The sequence below is a fragment of the Oncorhynchus masou genome, chromosome 17, assembly GCF_036934945.1.
Source record: "Oncorhynchus masou masou isolate Uvic2021 chromosome 17, UVic_Omas_1.1, whole genome shotgun sequence".
Taxonomy (NCBI): Eukaryota; Metazoa; Chordata; class Actinopteri; order Salmoniformes; family Salmonidae; genus Oncorhynchus; species Oncorhynchus masou.
The window spans coordinates 39,913,468-39,941,439 of NC_088228.1; the positions used below are offsets into that span (position 1 = coordinate 39,913,468).

General features: G+C 41.3%; 1 protein-coding gene across 4 annotated transcripts in view; it reads left to right on the forward strand.

Annotated features, from left to right (window-relative positions):
• Positions 1 to 810: 810 nt before the first annotated feature.
• LOC135559035 (zinc finger E-box-binding homeobox 1-like) overlaps positions 811 to 27,972 on the forward strand; it is a 104,234-nt gene continuing 77,072 nt past the window's right edge. For 2 of the 4 annotated variants that reach the window (XM_064993348.1, XM_064993349.1), the window contains exon 1: positions 811 to 961. In XM_064993348.1, coding sequence (XP_064849420.1) covers positions 904 to 961 — 58 coding nt within the window. In that variant the 5' untranslated portion in view covers positions 811 to 903. Of the gene's footprint in view, positions 962 to 2,045; positions 2,106 to 2,605; positions 2,761 to 27,972 lie in introns of those variants that run through there. The other 2 variants (XM_064993351.1, XM_064993350.1) reach the window with 2 other exon arrangements.

Consider the following 27,972-nt stretch of genomic DNA (forward strand, 5'->3'; position numbering starts at 1 on the left):
AAGCCAGGAATCCTGCATATGTCATAACTAAACAAAACATTAGAATATTATTTTATATTTATAATAATCATTGTGTTATTATCTTTATTATAATCAGGATATCATACTTTTCATAATTGTTGTTTTCAATTTCATCATGATCATAATAATGTATAAATAGTGCATTTGTTGCCATCAAACGTGTTGCTAAACTGTGTGTGTGTGTGTGTGTGTGTGTGTGTGTGTGTGTGTGTGTGTGTGTGTGTGTGTGTGTGTGTGTGTGTGTGTGTGTGTGTGTGTGTGTGTGTGTGTGTGTGTGTTAAAATCTCTTATAGAATAGCCCATTTGAAACGTAGTCGTGCGCCAGCAACAGTCTGGCATTTAAGGGGTTAATGCTCTGTCACGTGAACTGTTCCCTGTCGCTTGAAGTATTTTCCTTTCCAAAAGAATAGTTTATAATTGTAGCAGCCTCATGATGGACTGTCTGTTACCTGTCAAAATGTTATCTGTTATCAAAACACATTACCATGTTCTTATTTTGACCATGCATCTTATATTTTCGGCAACAGGAGCAAACGATCAAGAGTTCGGCGAAAGCAAAAGCTCGGGGTGGACTCTATGTGCTGCCAGTAGGGAGTTGGGCCATGTGCTGGAGTGTTAGCAGTGGGGAAACACTCTTTTTACGCCACTTCGATACCGAAGTGACTTCTTCGTAGCAGGTTAGAATTTACGCTGCAGGTTAGGAGAACGAATTTAGCATGTTCGGAAACTGGAGAAGGTGATGTCGTAAAGCAGAAAGTGTCGTAAACCAGGTGCAGAGGAGGGAGGGAGGTGGAGTGGAGAGAGGAGTGGGGTACGGGGGGAGGTGGAGAGAGAGGAGGTGACTCGCCCCGGCAGGCATTATTCAGACAGAGCGAAAGGATCATGGCGGATGGCCCCAGGTGTAAGCGCAGAAAACAGGCGAACCCGAAGAGGAATAACGGTAAGCCAAACTCCGTAAACCGACGGGAAACGATTAAGTGAGATGGACTACGTACTTTTGGGTTCATTCAACTGTGTTCGCCGACTTTGGGACTTTTCCGACCAACGTTTTAGGGAGTTGAAGTGCTGGAAAGTAGTACGTATATTCAAATGTGGTGTGTACCGTTATACCTGGCTCGCTTCTCTCCGCCTCGCGCAGCAGCGCTGCCGGAGCGTACCGTTATACGCACCTATCATCCCGTGGATTTGAGTGAGAGACTGATTTTGTTCCTCGACCCAATTTTCTTTTGCGGTCACTTGTCACCTTGTTTTTATAAGAGACCAGATGCGATGTGTTATATTTGTGAAACAGAAATCCTTTCGTTTGCTACGCTTTTGCTCAACAAAAACTTCTAAGCTAACAGGCTAGCAGCTTGCTAACTTGCTGTCCCAGACATTCAGTTCAGTTAAACTCAGCCACCTGTAATTTTACTGAAAAATTACGAGATAATGGTAATAGCTAGTCTGTCGTGTTTTGCTACAGGTAGCAGAGTTATTTGCATGCATAGTATATTCTTCCATTTGACTTTGTAGACTCACTCGTTGCATGCCATTCTGGACTTGCATTAGGCCTATAGTAATAGATAAATAAAATACATTTAATCGGGCTTGTGTTGTGACTTGGGCAGCAACCCCTTCTATTATCTGCACGCAACACTGTTTGATGCATTGTTGTCGAGGGGTTTGCTAAGGAAGGAGATCTGTCTTATACAACGTATTTTGTCCTATTAGTCCACTTTTGTTCATTTCGATTTGAATACATCACACTCAGGCTTCTCGTGGTCTCCTTTTTAGGTAGCATAACTTTGTTTTGGTCTTAACCGATCCGTTTTACTTTACATTTTAATCCTCAAATGTCGCTTCTTGAATAGCTTGATGTTGATTTTTAATTTGTGGAAGAGCAGCTGATATATTGCCTAGGCTAATACTTACCTGTTATGCTGGGTGGTGTAAGCAATGCATGAAAGAAATGGGCGTCACACAGCCCATAGCCTTCCTATGTGTGTGAGCAACTGCTGCAGCCTATATAAGGAATCGAGTTATGCAGCAGCAACAGCGCAGCCTGGACATTCTGTCTAACGACCCAAACTTCACGTGAATGAAAGGTAACAGAACATAATACACTGCACGATTTGTTTTATTTATTGAATAGTTCAATTGCTACATGAGCATAAACAGGCTAATGATACTCAGTTTGCTAAATTAACAACATTATACCTACAATAGCATACAACGGCAATTGATATTTTCGATGTAGCCTGATCATTCACTTGATTTGATGAAGTTTGTCAGCAAATGATTTTCGCTTGGATTCCACTTTAGATTTGATCAGAAAAGAGTAGCTCCCTCTCATTGGAGGGTATCTTACCTGTGTTCTACCTATCCTCCTCACTTTCACTCTACCTACCGGCCAATCAAATATTATAGGTAGTACCGTTATTCGAGTAGTGAGATGAGGGCTGGAAACAGGAAAGCACCTTTTCCTGTGGCCGCTGACGACACAAGATGTGACACAGAGCTGAGCGCCGTGCCGCCCAGGCAGCGTCCGTGCGCAGGCAGGAGCCATCAACATGTTCACCTGAACAGTGAAAACGGGGCTCGCAAATGTCCTCCTATAAAACCCTACCTGCGGCATTTATCTGTACGGTATTATTGGCACAGATTGGGGGAAATATTTGTTTATTTTAAACCTACCTTCATTCTAGAGCAGACGAGGGAAAAGACTCCAATATACGCTGCAGAAAATGGCAACTTGTGCAGGTAGAAAAGCATTATGGTTGTTTAGTTTATCCGTGCATATCAGCGTCAGTAGATTCTTGGTTTCTCACTGTTGGTTTTGTTCTCGCGGGATTTTTCACTCATAAACATGCATGATGATGTCCAATTTGTTGATGTTTGATTATGATGTTTTTTGTTCGTTCTTTTTATTTTGTCGAAACAAGTGATGTATAATCTACTCTAGTGTAGCCTACCGCCCTGTGTGTGTCACCGTGCAGGCAAGGGAAGAATAGGTTGTGAAGGAAAGGGAAAGCAGTACACAAGGTGGTTGCGAATGCGAATGACTCCGTTATTTCCTGTAATAGATAGCAATATTGTGAAACAGACAGCACACACCTAAATGTTTTCCATCTATTGTTTTCAATTATATCGTTATGCAATTTCCGAGTGGGTCGATGGAATGGCGGTGTGTACCGTTACTGCAGTGAAGGCGGGGCTGCTGCTTTTTATGTTATGAGACGGCCAGGTATGCAAGGTGATGCAACACCTATAAAGGTGCCTCGAACTATGTCGTTTCTATATTACTGTGTCCTTTGTATTGTTTTAATATATATCCAGTCTGTTCGATCACGTATCATTTATGATAGCAAGGCATGCTTAGTGTTATTCTATAACGGGCAACGATCATTCTGACGGTTGACCGCGGGCCATAGGGTTGAGGTGCAAGTCTTCATGGTGTTTTATTTTAGCCTACACCTTATGTTTTAAACCCTTCAGTGTTATTTTTGTCATTCTGTCATTTTTTATTGTTTGAAAAATAAACATTGTCCCGCTTCATATTAATAATTTGCGTTAGGCCTACATTTTAAATTATTAATTACATATTGGACTGATGTGATATTCTTACGTTATTGATGCGTAATAATGGAAAATAACAGTGTTCTTTCATGAAGCTCTCCCTCCTGGTAGCAAATCAAAAGATGTTAGAGCAGGCAGGGTGTCACGTGGTGTCTCTCCCCCGTACATGGGGGTTGTTTTCATTACCTTGATGCTGTTTCTTCTCGGGTAGTTGAATCTTGTAGTTAAGCTGCTATTTCCATCTTGTAGCCAATTATGGTATCATAGCCTACTTCAGAGTTTGGGACTTATTCTACAAGCTGTTGGAGAGACTAGTATGCAAGCACATTGGTGTGTATGTGTGGTGTGTGAGCAAGACCTCCTGCTAAGGTACAGTTTATAAGAACCAAGGCTGCTCAGTGCACTGCCTTGACAGGTGAAGGTTTGGGATGCATCCCAAATGGTGTCCCAAAGGACACCTTATTCCGTATATAGTGCACTATGTAGAAATATGGTGCCATTTGAGACTCAGTCCTGATATGATGCCCCATGCAGCTGTAAAAATCAGGGCGTCAGGTTCAGAAACTGGCAGCAAGGAGGACGGTGTGTGTGTGTCCTGGCTGGGTTAAACAGGTGCTGGCCATCCCTAAGCGTGCTGCTTTTGTCACGCCTCTCTGCCGAGGCTGTAATTTTAACACTACAATTTGGGAATAGAGGAATGTGGGCCCGTGTTAACATACTTCACAGTATAAACACAGCCTTCTCAGCACTGGCCCTGTAGCAGCTTAGGATTTCACTTAGACTCACTGTCTATGTCCCAAATGGCACCATAGTATTCCATATGTAGTGCACTGCTTTTGACCAGGGCCAATAGGGTTCTGGTGAAAAGTACTCTATTGAATAGGGAATAAGAGTGCCATTTAGGACTAATTGCACCTGATTAAAGACGAGCTAAATCCATGTGTAAAGTCACACCCTCAATGACTGCCTAGATGTTACAAATTGTTTCTGATAGTGGTGTCTAGATATACATGATTTAACAGTGTGTTTTGAGTACTTAAATTAAAGCCATTCTGCTTTGACTTTGATGTAGCTGCAACTGGCAGCTGGCTAAATCTAAATTGGCCTAGTTGATTATAAAAGGGGCTAATTCACACTTTCAATGGCAGTGATTTGCCACAGTAGCCCTAACAGTGTTGATTGACCTGTGACCGGAGACATCAAATTTCACTTTCCCCTTATCCTAGACCCTGAGGGTGTGTGTGTGTATATAGTAGGTGTGCTTGTGTATGTGTCCCTTTAATGAAATTGTGCTGAGGAATAACAAACCCCACCTCTCTACTTTTATGGTAAAGGGGAGGTGAATCTAGACTGGGGGAGGGGCTGCTGTGGCTAATGTGTGTGTGTGTGTGTGTCTGTGTGTGTGTATGTGTGTGTTTAGGAAGGTGGGATATGTCTCTTTTCCCCTGGGCTTTGCGTGGCTCCTCTCACTACTTTTATAGCCTCTCTACTGTATATAGCCTCTCTACTGTTATTTTTCACTGTCTTTTTACTGTTGTTTTATTTCTTTACTTACCTACTGTTCACCTAATACCTTTTTTGCACTATTGGTTAGAGCCTGTAAGTAAGCATTTCACTGTAAGGTCTACTACACCTGTTGTATTCGGCGTACGTGACAAATAAACTTTGATTTGATTTACATTTAATTTTTTATATTTTTTATTTCACCTTTATTTAACCAGGTAGGCCAGTTGAGAAGTTCTCATTTACAACTGCAACCTGGCCAAGATAAAGCAAAGCGGTATGTTATGAAGAGTGATCAGATGAATTGCAATTAATTGCAAAGTCCCTCTTTGCCATGCAAATCAACTGAATCCCCCAAAAACATTTCCACTGCATTACAGCCCTGCCACAAAAGGACCAGCTGACATCATGTCAGTGATTCTCTCGTTAACACAGGTGTGAGTGTTGACGAGGACAAGGCTGGAGATCACTCTGTCATGCTGATTGAGTTCGAATAACAGACTGGAAGCTTCAAAATGAGGGTGATGCTTGGAATCATTGTTCTTCCTCTGTCATCCATGGTTACCTGCAGGGAAATACGTGCTGTCATCATTGCTTTGCACAAAAAGTGCTTCACATGCAAGGATATTGCTGCCAGTAAGATTGCACCTAAATCAATAATTTATCGGATCATCAAGTAGAGAGGTTCAATTGTTGTGAAGAAGGCTTCAGGGCGCCCAAGAAAGTCCAGCAAGTGCCAGGACCTTCTCCTAAAGTTGATTCAGCTGCGGGATCGGGCGTCACCACCAGTACAGAGTTTGCTCAGGACTGGCTACAGGCAGGTGTGAGTGCATCTGCACGCACAGTGAGGCAAAGACTTTTGGAGGATATCCTGGTGTCAAGCAGGGCAGCAAATAAGCCACTTCTCTCCAGGAAAAACATCAGGGACAGACTGATATTCTGTTGGAAGCTATTTTGTAAATGACATCGCAGAAGTCGAGGATCGGTAGGATAGTCAGTTTTACGAGGGTATGTTTGGCAGCATGAGTAAAGGAGGCTTTGTTGCGAAATAGGAAGCCAATTCTAGATTTAATTTTGGATTGGAGATGCTTAATGTGAGTCTGGACGGAGAATTTACAGTCTAACCAGACACCTAGGTATTTGTAGTTGTCCACAAGTCAGAACCGTCCAGAGTACTGATGCTAGATGGGCGGGCAGGTGTGGGCAGCGACCGGTTGAAGAGCATGCATTTAGTTTTACTATCATTTAAGAGCAGTTGGAGGCCACGGAAGAAGTGTTGTATGTCATTGAAACTCGTTTGGAGGTTTGTTAACACATTGTCCAAAGAAGGGCCAGATGTACACAGAATGGTGTCGTCTGTGTAGAGGTGGATCAAAGAATCACCAGCAGCAAGAGCGACATCATTCATATTTACAGAGAAACGAGTCGGCCTGAGAATTGAACCCTGTGGCACCGTCATAGAGACTGCTAGAGGTCCGGACAACAGGCCCTCTGATTTGACACAATGAACTCTATCTGAGAAGTAGTTGGTGAACCAGGCGAGGCAGTCATTTGAGAAACCAAGGCTAATGTGTCCGCCAATCAGATTGCGGTGATTGACAGAGTCGAAAGCCTTGGCCAGGTTGTTGAAGACCTTTGCACAGAACTGTCTTTTATTGATGGCGGTTATGATATCGTTTAGGACCTTGAGCGTGGCTGAGGTACACCCGTGACCAGCTCGGAAACCAGATTGCATAGCGGCGAAGGTACGGTGGGATTCGAAATGGTCAGTGAATTTACATGAATTAATGTGTGGCAAGGCTTAAAGGAAAACTCCACGCCAAAATACTATCCTTTGGTGTTTGTTTCATTAGCCCATTATTGATACAGTCCCGAAATGTTTTGCAAGTCAGAAATCAAGTTTTCAAGGTATATAGCTTTCAAAATACCACATATGATGCAAAATGCAATATTTATGTATTTTGAAATGTACCTACTATCTTGAAAACTTGATTGCTGACATGCAAAACATTTTGAGACTATATCAACAATGGACTAATGAAACATATACCAAAACATAGTTTTTGGATGGAGTTTTCCTTTAAGCACTTGTTCCTTATTGTGAGTATTTTGTGTTGAAATGAAATGATGTAGCCACTAGCCAGATAACACTTAAATTATTACTGTCCAGCTTGTTTGTGAGAGATGGCTTAATTATTCAGATCAAATAGGCTAATATAGGCTATTATTGTGTATTAGGTTTACAGGAACATTTATATCCATGTTAACAATCCTAAATTCTCAAGTGATACAAAATACAGAACTGCAGTGTCATATTCATCAGTGCACACTGTAACAATATGTTCTGCAACAGAAAAACGAAAACAATGCTTCCTTATTGGACACGTTCAGATAGTAGTCCTTCCCTGTTTTGGTTTCCATTTAGTTCCTAGTGAATTTTTATTATCATATTTTTTATTGACCTTTATTGAACAAGGCAAGTCAGTTAAAAACAAATTCTTATTTACAATGACAGACTACCAGAAGGCCAAAGGCCTCCTGTGGGGACGGGGGCTATGATTATAAACATAGGCTAATTCTCAACCCTCTGAAAGAGATCCAGTTGTAGGCCTAGTTCTAATGTCCCGTCAGCTAGGCTGTGATCAATGTTTTTCGCTGCTACCAGAACAGTATAGGCCTAGGTCGGCTTTTTTATAATGGCAAACTATAGGCTTATCTTAATTTTGAGTTAGTACAGTTGGAATGATTTGAGAGTGGGTTGGACTGATTTCTTACAGGCTTTCTTCCAGAGGCCACCACATCAGTGTTTGAGAAACTTCATTCCAGAAATAACATGTTTTTCTTCTCTCTCCCTCTCCCACACTAGCGGGGGCTGCATGTAGCCTAGTGGTTAGAGTGTTGGGCCAGTAACTGAAAGGTTGCTATCAAATGCTGTCATTTGTAAATAAGAATTTGTTCTGAACTGAATAAAGGATTTTTAAAAACTAGCTTCATCCAGTCACCTGAATACCAGCAATAGCCTATAGGTGCGTTATTGGGTCTTGTGATTGCTTAGGCTAAGCTATTGTGTGCTGGATTTAGAGTGAAATAAGGCCCCTATGTCCAAAATGGCACTACAAAAGTAGTGCACAATATAGGGAATAGGGCGCTATTTTGGACGCGTCCCTAGTTACCTTTGTAATTGACTTGCCTCCCTTCTACCTTTAACCTCTCTGGGATCGTTCGGGAAGCTAGCGTCCCACCTCGCCAACAGCCAGTGAAATTGCACGGCGCCAAATTCAAAACAACAGAAATCTCATAATTAAAAAAAAACAACAATACAAGTATTTTACACCATTTTAAAGATACACTTCTCGTTAATCCAACCACAGTGTCCGATTTCAAAAAGGCTTTTCGGCGAAAGCAGAACATATCATTATGTTAGGTCAGCAACTAGTCACAGAAAGTATTTAGCCATTTTCCAACCAAAGAGAGGTGTCACAAAAAGCACTCCCAGGACTGCCTCTTCCACTAGAAATGTTTGTTTTGTTTGTTTCTAAAGACTGTTGACATCTGCTGGAAGCCTTGGGAAGTGCAATCGGGCCCCATAGACACAGCATATTGGATAGGCAATCACTTATTAAATGAAACTACAAACCTCAGATTTCCCACTTCCTGGTTGGATTTGTCTCAGGGTTTTTTGCCTGCCATATGAGTTATGTTATACTCACAGACATAATTCAAACAGTTTTAGAAACTTCAGAGTGTTTTCTTTCCAATACTACTAATGATATGCATATATTAGCATCTGGGACAGAGTAGCAGGCAGTTTACTCTTGGAACCTTATTCATCCAAGCTACTCAACACTGCCCCCCTGTCACCAAGAAGTTAAAGTGTGAGGCAGAAAAAAAGAGTCCATTCACAGGCAATTCTGAGAAGGGGGAACTCTCTTTCTTTCACACTCGGCTGGTGGGAAACTCTCCTTGTTTTCATCAGCTCATTTGCAAATCCTCCCATGCTCTTTATTATGGAAGCCTCTGCAAAGAATACCGAGTTAGAGAGGCACTCCATTCCAGGAAGTTATGAAATCATTCGAAATCTCACTAGCTACGCCTAGGCTCTTAGCCCCTCTGGGCATTATGTCTCCCTGGTGGTGGTCATTGAAATACAGTAGTTTCTATTGTGATATCTGTCTTCAGAGTTCACTAACATTATCCAAAACCATAACACCAGTAATAAGGAGAGGCAAGGACTCAGTGTTCGAGTGGGATGGCTGGGGAGTTGACAGTACAGAGGAGCTGTGATGTAGCGTAATGAGGGATCATTAGCTAGTGCTAACAGCAGCTATGGTGGTTTTGGTGCTGCTATCTGCTGAGTTATGAGCGGAGGGAGGGAAACTGCTGGAGGGAGGGAAACTGGTGAAGGGAGGGAAACTGGTGGAGAGAGGGATACTGGTGGAGGGAGGGATACTGGTGGAGGGAGGGAGACTGGTGGAGGGAGGGAGACTGGTGGAGGGAGGGAAACTGAAGGAGGGAGGGAAACTGGTGGAGGGAGGGAAACTGGTGGAGGGAGGGATACTGGTGGAGGGAGGGATACTGGTGGAGGGAGGGATACTGGTGGAGGGAGGGAAACTGGTGAAGGGAGGGAAACTGGTGGAGAGAGGGATACTGGTGGAGGGAGGGATACTGGTGGAGGGAGGGAAACTGGTGAAGAGAGGGATACTGGTGGAGGGAGGGAGACTGGTGGAGGGAGGGAAACTGGTGAAGGGAGGGAAACTGGTGGAGGGAGGGATACTGGTGGAGGGAGGGAAACTGGTGAAGGGAGGGAAACTGGTGGAGGGAGGGATACTGGTGGAGGGAGGGATACTGGTGGAGGGAGGGAGACTGGTGGAGGGAGGGAGACTGGTGGAGGGAGGGAGACTGGTGGAGGGAGGGACTGGTGGAGTGGAGGGATACTGGGAGGGAATACTGGTGGAGGGACTGGTGGAAACTGGTGGAGGGAGGGATACTGGTGGAGGGAGGGATACTGGTGGAGGGAGGGAGACTGGTGGAGGGAGGGAGACTGGTGGAGGGAGGGAGACTGGTGGAGGGAGGGATACTGGTGGAGGGAGGGAGACTGGTGGAGGGAGGGAGACTGGTGGAGGGAGGGAGACTGGTGGAGGGAGGGAGACTGGTGGAGGGAGGGAAACTGGTGGAGGGAGGGAGACTGGTGGAGGGAGGGAAACTGGTGGAGGGAGGGAAACTGATGGAGAGGGGGAGAGAGAGACAAAAGGAGAGAGAGAGAGGTGGGTGGGTGGAGGGAGGGAGAAAGACCTCCCAGCAGCAGGCACCTTTGCCTCAGCCCAGCTGCTTTCTGTTGTGTCCGAAATGGCACCCAATTCCCTACAGTGGCAAGAACAATTATGTGAACCCTTTGGAATTACCTGGATTTCTGCATGAATTGGTTATCAGATTTGATCTGATCTTCGTCTGTCACAACAATAGACAAACACAGTGCTTAATTCATGCGACGAGCAATCCCGGGATCCTATTTATAGCCTCAAGCTCATTAGCATAACGCAACGTTAACTATTCATGAAAATCACAAATGAAATGAAATAAATATATTTGCTCTCATGCTTAGACTTTTGTTAACAACACTGTCATCTCAGATTTTCAAAATATTATTTTCAACCATAGCTAAACAAGCATTTGTGTAAGAGTATTGATAGCTAGCATAGCTATAAGCCTAGAATTCAGCCAGCAACATTTTCACAAAAAGAAGAAAAGCATTCAAATAAAATCATTTACCTTTGAAGAACTTCAGATGTTTTCAATGAGGAGACTCTCAGTTAGATAGCAAATGTTATCAAAAGATAGCAAATGTTATAAAAATATTATTTGTGTAGGACAAATCGCTCCGTTTTGTTCACGTTTGGCTACGAAAAAAACCTGTATCCAGTTATAGCCTCAAGCTCATTAGCATAACGTAACATTAACTATTTATGAAAATCGCAAATGAAATGAAATAAATGTGCTAGCTCTCAAGCTTAGCCTTTTCGTAACAACACTGTCATCTCAGATTTTCAAAATATGCTTTTGAACCATAGCAAATCAAGCATTTGTGTAAGAGTATTGATAGCCAGCGTAGCATTTAGCGTAGCATTTATCGGGCAACATTTTCACAAAAACCAGAAAAGCACTCAAATAAAATAATTTACCTTTGAAGAACTTCAGATGTTTTCAATGAGGAGACTCTCAGTTACATAGCAAATGTTCAGTTTTTCCTGAAAGATTCTTTGTGAAGAAGAAATCGCTCCGTTTTGTACATCACTTTTGGCTACCAAAACAAACCCTGAAAATTCAGTCACCAAAACGCCAAACTTTTTTCCAAATTAACTCCATAATATCGACTGAAACATGGCAAACATTGTTTAGAATCAATCCTCAAGGTGTTTTTCACATATCTCTTCATTGATATATCGTTCGTGGAAGCCTGCTTTCTTCTCTGAATCCCATGGAAAAATACATGCAGCTGAGGTTTGCGCACCAATTTCGACGCAGGACACCGGGCAGACACCCGGTAAATGTGGTCTCTTATGGTCAATCTTCCAATGATATGCCTACAAATACGTCACAATGCTGCAGACACCTTGGGGAAACGGCAGAAATTGTAGGCTCATTCCTGTCACATTCACAGCCATATAAGGAGACATTGGAAAACAGCGCTTCAAAGATTTTGCTAATTTCCTGTTTGAAGTTTCATCTTGGTTTCGCCTGTAGCATCAGTTCTGTGGCACTCACAGATAATATCTTTGCAGTTTTGGAAACGTCAGAGTGTTTTCTTTCCAAAGCTGTCAATTATATGCATAGTCGAGCATCTTTTTGTGACAAAATATTGCGCTTTAAACGGGCACGTTTTTTTGATCCAATAATGAAATAGCGCCCCCATAGGTTCAAGAGGTTTTAAACTAATAACACACAAATTATTGTATTTTTCTTGTCTATATTGAATACATAATTTAAACATTCACAGTGTAGGTTGGAAAATGTATGTGAACACCTAGGCTAATGACTTTTCCAAAAGCTAACTTGAGTCAGGAGTCAGTAAACCTGGAGTCCAATCAATGAGACAAGATTGGAGATGTTTGTTAAGGCTGCCGTGCCCTATAAAGTACACTCACAAAATGTGAGTTTGCTATTCACAAGAAGCATTGCCTGATGTGAACCATGCCTCAAACAAAAGAGATCTCAGAAGACCTAAGATTAAGAATTGTTGACTTGCATGAAGCTGAAAAGGGTTACAAAGGTATCTCTAAAAGCCTTGATGTTCACCAGTCCATGGTAAGACAAGTTGTCTATCAATGGAGAAAGCACTGTTGCTACTCTCCCTAGGAGTGGCCGTCCTGCTAAGATGACAGCAAGAGCACAGTGCAGAAGGCTCAATGAGGTTAAGAAGAATCTTAGAGTGTCAGCTAAAGACTTGTGTCAACTAACGTCTCTGTTGACGAGTCTACGACACGTAAAACATTAAACAAGAATGGTGTTCGTGGGAGGACACCACGGAAGAAGGCACTGCTGTCCAATAAAAACATTGTTGCACGTCTGAAGTTTGCAAAAGTGCACCTGGATGTTCCACAGCGCTACCGACAAAATATTCTGTGGACAGATGAAACTATAGTTGAGTTGTTTGGAAGGAACACACAACACTATGTGTGGAGAAAAAAAGGCACAGCACACCAACATCAAAACTTCATCCCAACTGTAAAGTATGGTGGAGGGAGCATCATGGTTTGGGCCTGATTTACAGGGCCCGGACAGCTTGCTGTCATCGACGGAAAAATAAATTCCCAAATTATTAAGACATTTTGCAGGAGAATGTTAGGCTATTTGTCCACCAATTGAAACTCAACAGAAGTTGGGTGATGCAACAGGACAACGACCCAAAACACAGAAGTAAATCCACAACAGAATGGCTTCAACAGAAGAAAATACGCCTTCTGGAGTGGCCCAGTCAGAGTCCTGACCTCAACCCGATTGAGATGCTGTGGCATGACCTCAAGACAGCTGTTCACACCAGACATCCCAAGAATATTGCTGAACTGAAACAGTTTTGTAAAGAGGAATGGTCCAAGATTCCTCCTGACCGTTGTACAGGTCTGATTCGCAACTACAGAAATCGTTTGGTTGACGTTATTGCTGCTAAAGGAGGGTAAACCAGTTATTAAATCCAAGGGTTCACATACCTTTTCCACCCTGTACTGTGAGTGTTTACACAGTGTGTTCAATAAAGACATGAAAACATATCATTCTTTGTGTGTTATTAGTTTAAGCAGACTGTGTTTGTCTATTGTTGTGACGTAGATGAAGATCCGATCAAATTTTATGACCAATTCATGCAGAAATCCAGGTATTTCCAAAGGGTTCACATACTTTTTCTTGCCACTGTATATAGTGCACTGCTTTTGCATGGGCTCTGGTCAAAAGTAGTGCACTACATAGGGAATAGGGTGCAATTTGGGATGAAGATCTTGTCTTTGAGGACATTAATCAGGGCCAGACAGCTGGGTGAGGGGTACGTTAGTATAAAGAACACTGGAAAGGTTTGTTGTTCTGGAGAAGATTGATGATCGAAAGACATGGCCTAATATGGGTTTATGTTGCAGGGTGTGTGTGCCGAGTATATTATATGTGTGTGTGCACGTGCAATTGTGAGTGTGTGTCTGCTCGGTGCAGTGTGTGCGCTTGTGTGTGTGTGTGTGTACATGTGTGGTTTTGAATGGGAGGTTATGTCAGCTAAATGTCCTTTTCAGAGGTGATGTGAGCAGAGGGTGTGTCAGGGGAGGCTGTGATGATGGTGGATGTGTATGCGTGTGTGTCAGCGGAGGCTGTCTTGATGAGGCTGTTAGGAGAAAGCTGTATGTCTACTGTGTGTGTCGTCTTTGTCTGAAAGAAACCCACTATGGGTTAACAGTGGGCTAATGCATTAAACATCTTGACTCACTTAGGTGATTGGGTCTGGGTACAGAGTTTCCCCCTATATATCTGTCTCTCTCAGTCTCCACACAATATTTACCTCCCCTCAGAGTTGTCCTCTGTCATTGTGGTTTTTGTTGTTTTTTTGGTTTACCTTCTTGCTGAGTGGATAAGATCTGGAACACTTGCTCTCTTTCCTGTATCCTGGAGAATACCATACGCTCCCTAGTTCCTGAAGTATATGTGCACCCCAAAAGCCAATCTATTTCCTATGTAGTGTACTATTCTTTACTAGGGCGCCATTTGCGATGTATCCAATGTTTTCCAGTTTGCCCTGAGCTCACTAATTTCACAGTCAAGGGCCGAAAAATGGCCAAAGACTCCAGCCACCGAAGCCATAGAATGTTCACTCTGCTACCGCCCGGCAAACGGTTCCAGAGCATCGGCTCTCGGACCAACAGGCTCCGAGACAGCTTCTACTCCAAGCCATAAGGCTGCTAAATAGTCAGTAAAGGGTACCCAAACTATCTGCACTGATTCTATCTTGAACTGACCCCACACACACTAGACTATACATACAAACCATAGACACACTCACTCACACACACACTACATTGACACTCCCTCACAAAACCACCAAACATTCATATACACTACATACACACATACATAACACACACACACACAGACCGACACAACATAAACACACATACATACACATTACATGCACACACACTTTTACACTCATCATGTGCTGCTGCTACTCTGTTCTTTATTTTACTCGTATTATTATCTATCCTGATGTCTAGTCACTTTACCCTGCCTTCATGTACAAATCTACCTCACATACTTTATTATTATCTATCCTGATGCCTAGTCACTTCACCCTGCCTTCATGTACATATTTACCTCACATACCTTATTATTATCTATCCTGATGCCTAGTCACTTTACCCTGCCTTCATGTACAAATCTACCTCACATACTTTATTATTATCTATCCTGATGCCTAGTCACTTCACCCTGCCTTCATGTACATATTTACCTCACATACCTTCTTATTATCTATCCTGATGCCTAGTCACTTTACCCTGCCTTCATGTACATATCTACCTCACATACCTTATTATTATCTATCCTGATGCCTAGTCACTTTACCCTGCCTTCATGTACATATCTACCTCAAATACCTTGTTATTATCTATCCTGATGCCTAGTCACTTTACCCTGCCTTCATGTATATATCTACCTCAAATACCTTATTATTATCTATCCTGATGTCTAGTCACTTTACCCTGCCTTCATGTACATATCTACCTCAAATACCTTATTATTATCTATCCTGATGTCTAGTCACTTTACCCTGCCTTCATGTACATATCTACCTCAAATACCTTATTATTATCTATCCTGATGACTAGTCACTTTACCCTGCCTTCATGTACATATCTACCTCAAATACCTCATTATTATCTATCCTGATGCCTAGTCACTTTACCCTGCCTTCATGTACATGTCTACGTCACATACCTTATTATTATCTATCCTGATGCCTAGTCACTTTACCCTGCCTTCATGTACATATCTACCTCACATACCTTATTATTATCTATCCTGATGTCTAGTCACTTTACCCTGCCTTCACGTACATATCTACCTCAAATACCTTATTATTATCTATCCTGATGTCTAGTCACTTTACCCTGCCTTCATGTACATTTCTACCTCACATACTGTACCTCGTACCTCTGCACATTGATCTGGTACTGGTTCTCCCTGAATATAGCTCCATGTTATTTTATTTTATTCCTCTCTTTATTCCTCTTTTATTCCTCTCTTTATTCCTCTCGTGTTACTATTTCTAAACTCTGCATTGTTGGGAAGGGCTCGTAAGCAAGCATTTCACTGTAAAGTCTACACCTGTTGAATTTGGTGCATTTGACAAATACAATTGTATTTTATCAGATCAAAATACAATTTTATTTGTCACATGCATCGTAAACAACAGGTGTGGACTAAAGGTGAGGTGTTTACTTACGAGCCCTTCCCAACAATACAGAGAGAAAGAAAATAGAGAAATAATATGTAAGTAAAACACGTAATAACACAATACATACATATTGAGTAATGATAACTTGGCTATACAAGGGGTACCAGTACAGAGTGGATGTGCAGGAGTACCATGTCATTTAGGTAGATATGTACATATAATGGTGTAGCTGTATAACTTTTTGAGGAGCTGAGGGTCCATGCCAAATTTTTCCAGCCTCCTTTGGGGGAAGAAGCGTTGTCGTGCCCTCTTCACGACCGTGTAGGTGTGTTTGGACCACGATAGATCCTTAGTGATGTGGACCCCGAGGAACTTGAAGCTCTCAACCTGCTCCACTACTGCCCAGCTCCCCTATCACTAGTGAGAGCCCGGTCCTCCTCCACACCTCCCTACCTAGACCTAACTATACACCTGGCAGTTTGTGCCTGTGCGAGCGTGTGTGTGCACACGTGTATGCGTGTGTGTGTGCTGTCAGGGAGAGAGGAGGTGGGTCTGTCATGGCAGGATGTGAATGGCTGGTTGGTTTCCCTGGGTTTCTCTTAACTTTATACATGGTTTCCTCTGTCAAAGCAACAGACAGACAGATAGACATCATCAGCTATCAGGCTCTGTGAAGCTTGCTACTAGTGTGGCTACTAGTATTAGCAGGAGGTCCTGGTATAGTCTACATGTAATGCCTTAACTGTAATGTCTGTTTTCCAAATGGCACCCTATTCCCCATGTAGGCTAGTGCACTACTTTTGACCAGAGCTGTTTAGCTGAGCTTTATATAGCATGCTAGATCCCAATGTTACCTTTTGGTTAGGTATTCAGCTCGGCTAAGTTCTACTATATACAAACCAAGGGAGGAAGGAACTTCGTGTCCAGGTTATTCTGCTAAATGGCATTTGAAAGGTGTATCACTTTTTCCCCTTGAAACATGTTAACATAATTGTCATGAAGGCCTTACTGCGCGCTCACGCCACGGAGGAAACAGTTCTAAAATCCTCCTGACCAAACTCTTAAGTGTTCTTTATGAGAGGTTTAACGGGACTGGAGCCCAGAGGCATCTGTCTGCTCTGCTGGAGTAGATGGGGCGAGGGGAGGCAGAGAGGAGGTGGGGAAGACAGGTGAAGAGGAGAGGGAGGCAGTAGGAGGCATGGAATATTAGTGTCATAGTGTCTTAGTGTCAGCAACTGTTTTCCAGGCATGAAAACGTCTGCGCTCAAATGGCACCCTATTCCTTATGTAGTGCATTACTTGACCATGGCCCATAGGGTCGCAGACAATATTTAGAATTTGCTAATAGGCTGAAAGACACTGACATTCTCTTCTGAAGGCAAAGCACTTCAGTTTCATTTGCGTGTGCAATGACCGTCAGACGTTTTCAAAGGTACCTGAAATATCTGGTTAACATGCTTCTCAGAAACAAACAAAAACTGTCACGTATCTTATTTCTGTCTCAAATTGATTACCACGTTGTTTGTGTTGTGTTTTGTTTTGTTTAGTTTGTTTGTCATTGTGAGTCAGTTTGCCATTGTGAATGTTAGTTCACAGTGTGTGTGGGTACTGTAAATGTAAGACTGGTTCTCATACTTTCAATGCAGCTATCTGCATGGTTTTTGTCATTTAATTTTATTTATGTATGTGTGTGGCATTCTTCGCTGCACCTCCGTATCTCCCCCCTCAGCTTCACTTCTCTCCTGCCTCCTCATCTGGGTGACATTTTAGATGACGGCTCTCTGAATGCGCCTGACATTTGCTAAACTGCATTCAGAGGGTCCTGCCTGTCCTTGCGTTTCCTTCCTTCTCCCCCACTCTGCACTGCATCGTGTAACTAGAGGGTGAATCCCAAATGGTACCCTATTCCCTATATAGTGCACTGGGCTCAGGTCAAAAGTAGTGCACTATGTAGAGTGCCATTTGGGATTAAGTCAGGTTAAATGTGCAGTGAAAACACTGTGACAGACTGCATGCCCCTTGGGGATAACAGTGCAGCAGTACTTGTACATCTAGGCTGAGGATTATTGTTCCTGTATACATATATACAGTAATACCCTGTTTTTATTTTTCTCCCATGTAGTACAGTACAAAGGCTTCAAACACAATCATTTACATTTCATCCTCCCACCAAATGAACATTATATTTAGGTACTCTAGTCAGAGTCAATTTAATTACCAAATTCACACATCATTTAATTATGTTGTAAGGGGAATCACTTTTAACCTGCACCGTGTGCAATGCCCTGTGAGGTCAAACTGACTGAAGAATGATTGCGATCATGTAATGAATATGATGGGAGACAGAGTGCTGGTTTCAAGCACAGGGCACAGCAGGTAAAGTAAAGGGCAACAGGAAGATGCAGGTAGCTGGGTCCAGGGGCAGGCAGAAGGTAATACACATGGACTCCAAAAAGGTAACAGTACAGGCAGGGAAAAGGCTAATAACATTGTCAGGGAGATCAGGCAAGAGGTTGACGACAGGAAATCTGATAGGCAAAAGTACAGGCAGGGAATAGGCAAAAAGGCATCGTTAGTAAGCTGCTTTTCAGCTACATGGCTGCTGATGGCCAAAAACAACGATACACAGGAGTACTAATACGGAAATAAACAGAGCTCCGAATAGAACGTGTAACAAAACAAACAACACCTAACAATGATGCGGTACAAAGAACTGAACTACATAGTGTGTGTAAATGACCTATCAGGTGTGTGAACAGGTGATCACAATGCAGGTGATTGGGATCACAAGAGTGAGCTGCGTTCAGGGGATCTACGTGTTTGAGAGTGTGAGTTGGAAGCAGACGTTGCAGATCACCTCTCCATCGTGCCTAGGCTATCCTGGACACAACTCCTTCCCAGCCCAGTCCTCACCCCAGTGGTTCAGTCAAGCTTCTAATATAACGGCACTAGCAAAGCTTTCTCCACTCTTGGTCTGTGCCTAATGGCACACTATTACCTTTATAAAGCACTACTTTAGAGTGTATTACTTTTGACCAAGGCCCAGGGTCAAAAATAGTGCGCTATATAGGGAATAGAGTGCCATTGGGGTCTGTGCCACTCAAATATCAACTCAACTGACTAGCTGCCAGGTTCTAGTGTCCTAGCAGTCCCATCCCACAGCTTGATGCTGGGCTCATTTACAGCCATTCAAACTGTAGCTAGCCTTGCCCACGCTAACCTAGACCTAATCTCTTTCGCAGACAGTTCCAAGTACGCAAAGAGTCTGGTGGACCAACATGTCAAATTTTGCCTTCATTAGCCAAAAGAGAAAGACCTGGAGAAACTTCTGGCGCATAGGCATTGGCTTAATCGGCTTAACCCTTTGACGTGTCCCATCACATATTTGTGATCATTGTTGAGTGGTCCCTGCAGCGTATCATCGCAAATATGTGATTGGAATAGTAGCAACAGAACGTATGATGCAACAAACATGTCTAAGTAGCATTGTTGTCTGAAAAGCATCTAAACAATGTTTTGTACTGATGGGAAAAAAAGGTCTTCACAACTCTATTTCTCAATTTCACCTTTTATTGTAAAAGATAAATGCGAACTTCATCATCCAAATATCACACGGAACACATCCAAAGACAAACTCAATCCATAAAGAACATTTTTAAAACACAAGTTAGCGAGCTAACAGCTAGACTTGAACAAGGGAGAAATTTTATACTGTTTAAAAAAGAGATTTGTATCAGCTAAACCAACAGCTGCTAAATTCTTTATGATGGTTGTTTATGTTCGACAAGCAAAAACTCCCCAATCCCAGAATGGCATTCACTATATAACGCAAATAAAGACAGTCAAAGATGGCTGTGCCCATTGCCTGAAGAATATGCCTAGAAGGCCAGCATCCCGGAGTTGCCTCTTCACTGTTGACGTTGAGACTGGTGTTTTGCGGGTACTATTTAATGAAACTGCCAGTTGAGGACTTGTGAGGCGTCTGTTTCTCAAACTAGACACTCTAATGTACTTGTCCTCTTGCTCAGTTGTGCACCGGGGCCTCCCACTCCTCTTTCTATTCTGGTTAAAGCCAGTTTGCGCTGTTCCATGAAGGGAGTAGTACACAGCGCTGTACGAGATCTTCAGTTTCTTGGCAATTTCTCACATGGAATAGCCTTAATTTCTCAGAACAAAAATAGACTCATGAGTTTCAGTAGAAAGTTATTTGTTTCTGGCCATTTTGAGCCTGTAATCAAACCCACAAATGCTGATGCTCCAGATACTCAACTAGTCTAAACAACAGTTTTCAGCTGTGCCAACATAATTGCAAAAGGGTTTTCTAATTAGTATTTTAAAATGATAAACTTGGATTAGCTAACACAACATGCCATTGGAACACAGGAGTGATGGTTGCTGAAAATGGGCCTCTGTACGCCTACGTAGATATTCCATAAAACATCTTCCGTTTCCAGCTACAATAGCAATTTACAACATTAACACTGTCTACACTGTATATCCGATCAATTTGATGTTATTTTTAACCTCTCTAGGGTATGTGGGAAGCGTCCCACCTGGCCAACATCCAATGAGATTGCAGAGCGCCAAATTCAAATACAGAAATACTCATTATAAAAATTCAGAAAAGATACAACTATTTTACATAGGTTTAAAGATGAACTTCTTGTGAATCCAACCACGGTGTCAGATTTAAAAAAAATGCTTTACGTTGAAAGCATACCTTACAATTATTTGAGAACATAGCCCAGCAGACACATCATTACAAACAGTAACCAGCCAAGTAGGAGAGTTACACAAGTCAGAAATAGAGATCAAATTAATCACTTACCTTTGATGATCTTCATATGGTTGCACTCAGAAGGCATTAATTATTTCAATAAATGTTCCTTTTGTTCGATAAAGTCTCTCTTTATATCTGAAAACCTCCATTTTGTTTGCGCATTTTCTTCTGTAATCCACAGGCTCAAACGCAGTCAAAACAGGCAGACAAAAAAAAATCAAAATTGTATCCGTAAAGTTCATAGAAATATGTCAAACTATGTTTATATTCATTCCTCAGGTTGTTATTAGCTTAAATAATCGATAATATTTCAAACGGACAATGACGTTGTCAATATAAAAGGTAAACAAGAAAGGCACTCTCTCGGTCGTGCGCATGAAAAAGCTCTGTGACACGGCAGGGTCCACTCATTCAGACTGCTCTTACTCCCTCATTTTTCAGAATACAAGCCTGAAACAATTTCTAAATACTGTTGGCATCTAGTGGAAGGCATAGGAACTGCAATTTGAGTCCTAAGTCAATGGATACTGTAATGGCATTGAAAAGAAAACTCAGGTTTTCGCCTGCCAAATCAGTTCTGTTATACTCGCAGACATTATTTTACCAGCTTTGGAAACTTTAGAGTGTTTTCTGTCCAAATCTACTAATTATATGCATATCCTATCTTCTGTGCCTGAGTAGAAGGCAGTTTAATTTGGGCACGCTTTTCATCCAAAATTCCAAATGCTGCCCCCTACCCTAGAGAAGTTAATGGACAAACAATGTGCTTTTCTTTCCAAAACAAGACATTTCTAAGTGACGCCGAACTTTTGAACGGTAGTGTATATCTTAACCTCCCTGGGATATGTGGGACGCTAGCGTCCCACCTGGCCAAAAGCCAGTGAAAATGCAGGGCGCCAAATACAAATAAATTACTATAAAAATCAAACTTTCATGAAATCACACATGTACGATACCAAATTAAAGCTACACTTGTTGTGAATCCAGCCAACATGTCAGATTTCAAGGCCTTTCAGCGAAAGCAAACGATGCTATTATCTGAGGATAGCACCTCCATAAACAAAGAGAGAAACCACATTTCAACCCTGCAGGCGCGACACAAAACGCATATATACAAATATAATTCATGCCTTACCTTTGACGAGCTTCTTTTGTTGGCACTCCAATATGTCCCATAAACATCACAAATGGTCCTTTTGTTCGATTAATTCTGTCGATATATATCCAAAATGTCCATTTATTTGGCACGTTTGATCCAGAAAAACACCGGTTCCAACTTGCGCAACGTGACTACAAAATATCTCAAAAGTTACCTGTAAACTTTGCCAAAACATTTCAAACTACTTTTGTAATACAACTTTAGGTATTTTAATCGATAAAATTGAAGACGGGATGATCTGTGTTCAATACAGGAGACAAAAAAACTGTAGCTAGCTTTCTGGTCATGGGCCTCTATTTAACAGTACACTTCAAGTGACCCTCGTTCAAGATGCCCGTAATTCTTCATTACACAAAGGAAAAACCTCAACCAATTTCTAAAGACTGTTGACATCCAGTGGAAGCAGTAGGAACTGCAAGAAGGTCCCTTAGAAATCTGGATTCCCAATGAAATCGTAAAGAGAGTGACCTCAATCAAAAAAAATCTGAATGGTTTGTCCTCGGGGTTTCGCCTGCTAAATAAGTTCTGTTATACTCACAGACATGATTACTAATAATATGCATATCTTATCTTCTGGGGATGAGTAGCAGGCAGTTGAATTTGGGCATTTCATCCGGATGTGAAATTCTGCCCCCTGTCACCAAGAAGGCAGTTTTAGTAATACTGAAAAGTAGAAACCAACAAATATTTTAATTGTTTTCTCTTTGGATAAAAACCTGGAACAGCAGTTTTGGATAAAAACCTTACTGAAACAGTTTTAGTTTCATTCAATATAATAGAACAAATAGTAATACTGACAAGTAGAAACCAACAAATATTTTAATTGTTTCTCTTTGGATAAAAACCTTCGTGGAACAGCAGTTTAGTAAGTAATACTGACAAGTAGAAACCAACAAATATTTTAATTGTTTCTCTTTGGATAAAAACCTTAGTGGAACAGCAGGTTTTGTAATACTGAAAATAGAAACCACCAAAAAACTCTTTGGATTAGTGGAACAGCAGAAACCACCAAATATTTTAATTGTTTAAAAAGTGGAACAGCAGTTTTAGTAATACTGACAAGTAGAAACCAACAAATATTTTAATTGTTTCTCTTTGGATAAAAACCTTAGTGGAACAGCAGTTTTAGTAAGTAATACTGACAAGTAGAAACCAACAAATATTGTAATTGTTTCTCTTTGGATAAAAACCTTTGTGGAACAGCAGTTTTAGTAATACTGACAAGTAGAAACCAACAAATATTTTAATTGTTTCTCTTTTAAAAACCTTAGTGGAACAGCAGTTTTAGTAAGTTTGGACAAAAAACTTTGGATAAAAACCTTAGTGGAACAGCAGTTTTAGTAAGAAACCAACAAATATTTTAATTGTTACTTTGGATAAAAACCTTAGTGGAACACAGTTTTAGTAAGAAACCAAGTAGAAACCAACAAATATTTTAATTGTTTCTGGAACAGCAGTTTTAGTAAGTAATTTAGAAACCAACAAATATTTTAATTGTTTCTCTTTGGATAAAAACCTTAGTGGAACAGCAGTTTTAGTAAGTAATACTGACAAGTAGAAACCAACAAATATTTTAATTGTTTCTCTTTGGATAAAAACCTTAGTGGAACAGCAGTTTTAGTAAGTAATACTGACAAGTAGAAACCAACAAATATTTTAATTGTTTCTCTTTGGATAAAAACCTTAGTGGAACAGCAGTTTTAGTAATACTGACAAGTAGAAACCAACAAATATTTTAATTGTTTCTCTTTGGATAAAAACCTTAGTGGAACAGCAGTTTTGGAACAGCAGTGGGTTTTAGTAAGTAATACTGACAAGTAGAAACCAACAAATATTTTAATTGTTTCTCTTTGGATAAAAACCTTAGTGGAACAGCAGTTTTAGTAATACTGACAAGTAGAAACCAACAAATATTTTAATTGTTTCTCTTTGGATAAAAATGGAACAGCAGTTTTAGTAATAAAACCAACAAATATTTTAATTGTTTCTCTTTGGATAAAAACCTTAGTGGAACAGCAGTTTTAGTAATACTGAAAAGTAGAAACCAACAAATATTTTAATTGTTTCTCTTTGGATAAAAACCTTAGTGGAACAGCAGTTTTAGTAATACTGACAAGTAGAAACCAACAAATATTTTAATTGTTTCTCTTTGGATAAAAACCTTAGTGGAACAGCAGTTTTAGTAAGTAATACTGACAAGTAGAAACCAACAAATATTTTTAATTGTGTGCTCTGAACATTATTTAGTGTAAGATAAGTTATAAGTTGGCCTGTTGTAAAATAAATATCATTAGCTTATTGCTGTCATTTGTTGGATACGGTAGGCACTGGCCTTACTTGGTAATTGCTGCAATATAGCCTGTAAAACACTTTTGTGTTCGTAAGTGTTTTATTTAATTCTGTTGAGACATTTTCTTTAGACAAATTAAGTTCTAAATGTAATGTTGTGTTTGCCGCAATATAATACAGTATCTTGCTCGTATTTTTCCAATAAACAATGACTTGACTTAGGCCTACTTTTGATATTATCCTAGTAAAGTTTGAAAACTTTTGTGAAGGTTTAATGTGGTGTGGCTATTAGCCTATTATACTGCAGGCCTTTGATTTGAAGGCATTGCACACCGGCGCGCCAACTGACTCTGACAGTTGAACTTGAGGCCATAGGGTGGAGACAAATTTTTGCAGGTTTTATTAGCTGGCCGGTGGACTAACTAAAACATTTGAACTGACATAGGCTAATTGTGTCACGATCACTTCAAACTCCCTGTCATAAATGAGCCAAGGCGCAGCGTGTATGTAGTTCCACATATTTAATAATAAAGTGAAACCTTCACAAATAACAGGTAAACAGAAACCGACCGTGACGCAACCGTGGCGTACACAAACACACAGAAAATATATAATTACCCACAAAGACAGGTGGGAAAAAAGCTGCCTAAGTATGATTCCCAATCAGAGACAACGATATGGAGCCTCTGATTGGGAACCACACTCGGTCAAAAACAAAGAAATAGAAAACATAGAATGCCCACCCAAAATACACCCTGACCTAACCAAATAGAGAAATAAAAAGGCTCTCTAATGTCAGGGCATGACACATTGAGTGACTGGCATACTGTAACAAGAGAAAAACTGCTGATGCACATCCAAATTTTGAAATTGCACCTTGTGTATTCTACTATTCTAACTGTCAACAGTAAGTTGAGACCTTGGCTGAGTTCCTAGTTGCCCATCCCCGGTCTAAAGAATCCATAGGTTCTTCTGAAATATGAACACAGAAATACTGGACATTTTGAATTCTTATTCGACACAATTACAATTATATTCTTGAATTGGACTCACATTTTATTGGTCTCAGTCTTGGATCCCTCGTCCCCCTTCCGGTATCAGTCTTGACTCTGACTTGATTTTGGTCGGTCTTGGTCTTGAATCGGTCTCGCTTTAGGTGGTCTCGAGCACAACCCTAAAACAAAACCTAACCCTAATTCCTAACGCTAAACCTAACATCTAACTTTAATTTGAACCCTTACCCTAATTGTTACCCTAATCCTAAACCTAACCCCCTAAACCTAAAATAGCCTTTTTCCCTGTGAGGGCCGGCCACTTGTTGTACTACACTTGTTTTAATATCCTAATTTTTACATACCCTACATTACTCATCTCATATGTATATACTGTACTCTATACCATCTACTGCATCTTGCCTATGCCGTTCGGCCATCGCTCATCCATATATTTACATGTACATATTCTTATTCATTTCTTTACACGTGTGTATAAGTTGTTGTGAAATTGTTAGATTACTTGTTAGATATTACTGCACAGTCGGAACTAGAAGCACAAGCATTTCGCTACACTCGCATTAACATCTGCTAACCATGTGTATGTGATCAGTAAAATTTGATTTGATTTGTGAGGACTTCTGGTCCCCACAAGGATAGAAAAATCAAATCACACACACACTACACAGAAAGAGTCATGGCATGGACCATGCACCTTGTGCCTACAGGCTTGTTTATATGACTGTTCCACCATCACCACATCCCACCCCTGGCAGATTTGTCATGATGTGGTTGCTCTTCTCCATCACACCATGGAAAGCTCTTCTCATGCAAAGTGTGTGTCTGTGTGTCTGTGTGTGTGTGTCTGTGTCTGTGTCTGTGTCTGTCTGTGTGTGTGTCTGTGTCTGTCTGTGTGTGTGAAGTGGATGTTGAGAATCAGTAGAGAAAATGAAGAGTTCAGAGCTAAGCAGTAGTACATTAGTATCAAATCAACACCAGCGTACCGTGCTTAGGCCGACCTGCTGCGTGCCTGTATGATGTACTATCAGACCCATAGAAGCTAGTGGAGTGACTTCCTGTCATACAGGGTAGGGTTTATTTGCTAGAAAATAGATATTACATCTTCGGCAATGAATTTCCGTATTAGAGACTTTGTAATAGTTATCTTCATTGATATAGGCCTACGCCTACAAACAGTGCATCGGCGCACACACACACACACACACACACACACACACACACACACACACACACACACACACACACACACACACACACACACACACACACACACACACACACACACACCACACACACCACACACACCAACAGAGAGAATATGTTTTATAATCATATAGGGGCTTTCTATATGATTACATGGTTGTTGCTATTCTTCAGTTCGGCAGACTGAGGTGGATGACAAAGATTGGATTGAGCCAAATGGAAATAATATAATGTGTTGGTACTGCAAACGGAAAGTCCATGTTAGAGACCCAGAGCCTCTGCAAAAGCACATTTCGTGTGTGTCCCAAATGGCACCATATTCCCTATATAGTGTCCTACTTTTACCAGAGCCTTATGTGCCCCGGTTAAGTGTAGTGCACTACAATGTGAATAGGGCGCCTTTTGGGACACAAATTAGTGTGGATTTATTGGTAAGGAAGTTCTAGGTAATGCAGTCATCTTTTGTTAACTACATTGGAAATTCTAAGCAGTAATTTCACTTGAAATCTGTTATTCAGCATTGCTTCTGAAATACTTGCTTTTGTTGATCTATTTTTGTTTAATGCACAAATATTATTCATCTTGACATTATTCATATTGCTAATATGCCTATTCTATAATGTCACAGCTTTTCCTGTAAGATACACTGTATATACAAACGTATGTGGCCGCCCCTTCAAAAGATTGGCCTATTTCAGCCACACCCGTTGCTGACAGGTGTATAACATCAAGCACACAGTAATGCAATCCTTAGACATACATTGGCAGTAGAATGACCTTACTGAAGAGCTCAGTGACTTTCAAAGTGGCACCATCAAAGGATGCCACCTTTCCAACAAGTCAGTTTGTCAAATTTCTGCCCAGCTCGAGCTGCCCCGGTCAAATGTAAGTGCTGTTATTGTGTAGTGGAAATAGCTCAGCCGCAAAGTAGTAAGTCATACAAGCTTACAGAATGGGACCGCTGAGTGCTGAAAACCGTCTGTCCTTGGTTGCAACACTCACTACCGAGTTCCCAAATGCCTCTGGAAGCAATGGCAGCACAATAACTGTTATTTGGGAGCTTCATGAAATGGTTTTCCATGGGCGAGCAGCCGCACACAATCCTAAGATTACCATGCACAATGCCAGTTGTCAGCGGGAGTGGTGTTAAAGCTCGCCGCCATTGGACTCTGGAGCAGTTGAAATACGTTCTATGGAATGATGAATTACAATTCACTATCTGGCAGTTCGACGGACGAATCTGGGTTTGGCGGATGCCAGGAGAACGCTACCTGCCCAAATGCATAGTACCAAATGTAACGTTTGGTGGAGGAGAAATAATGTTTTTTCATGGTTCAGGCTAGGCCCCTTAGTTCCAGTGAAGGGAAATCTTAACGCTACGGCATACAATGACATTCTAGATGATTCTGTGCTTCCAACTTTGTGGCAACAGTTTGGGGAAGGCCCTTTCCTGTTTCAGCCTGACAATGCCCCTGTGCACAAAGCATGGTTCATACCGAAATGGTTTGTCGAGATCGGTGTGGAA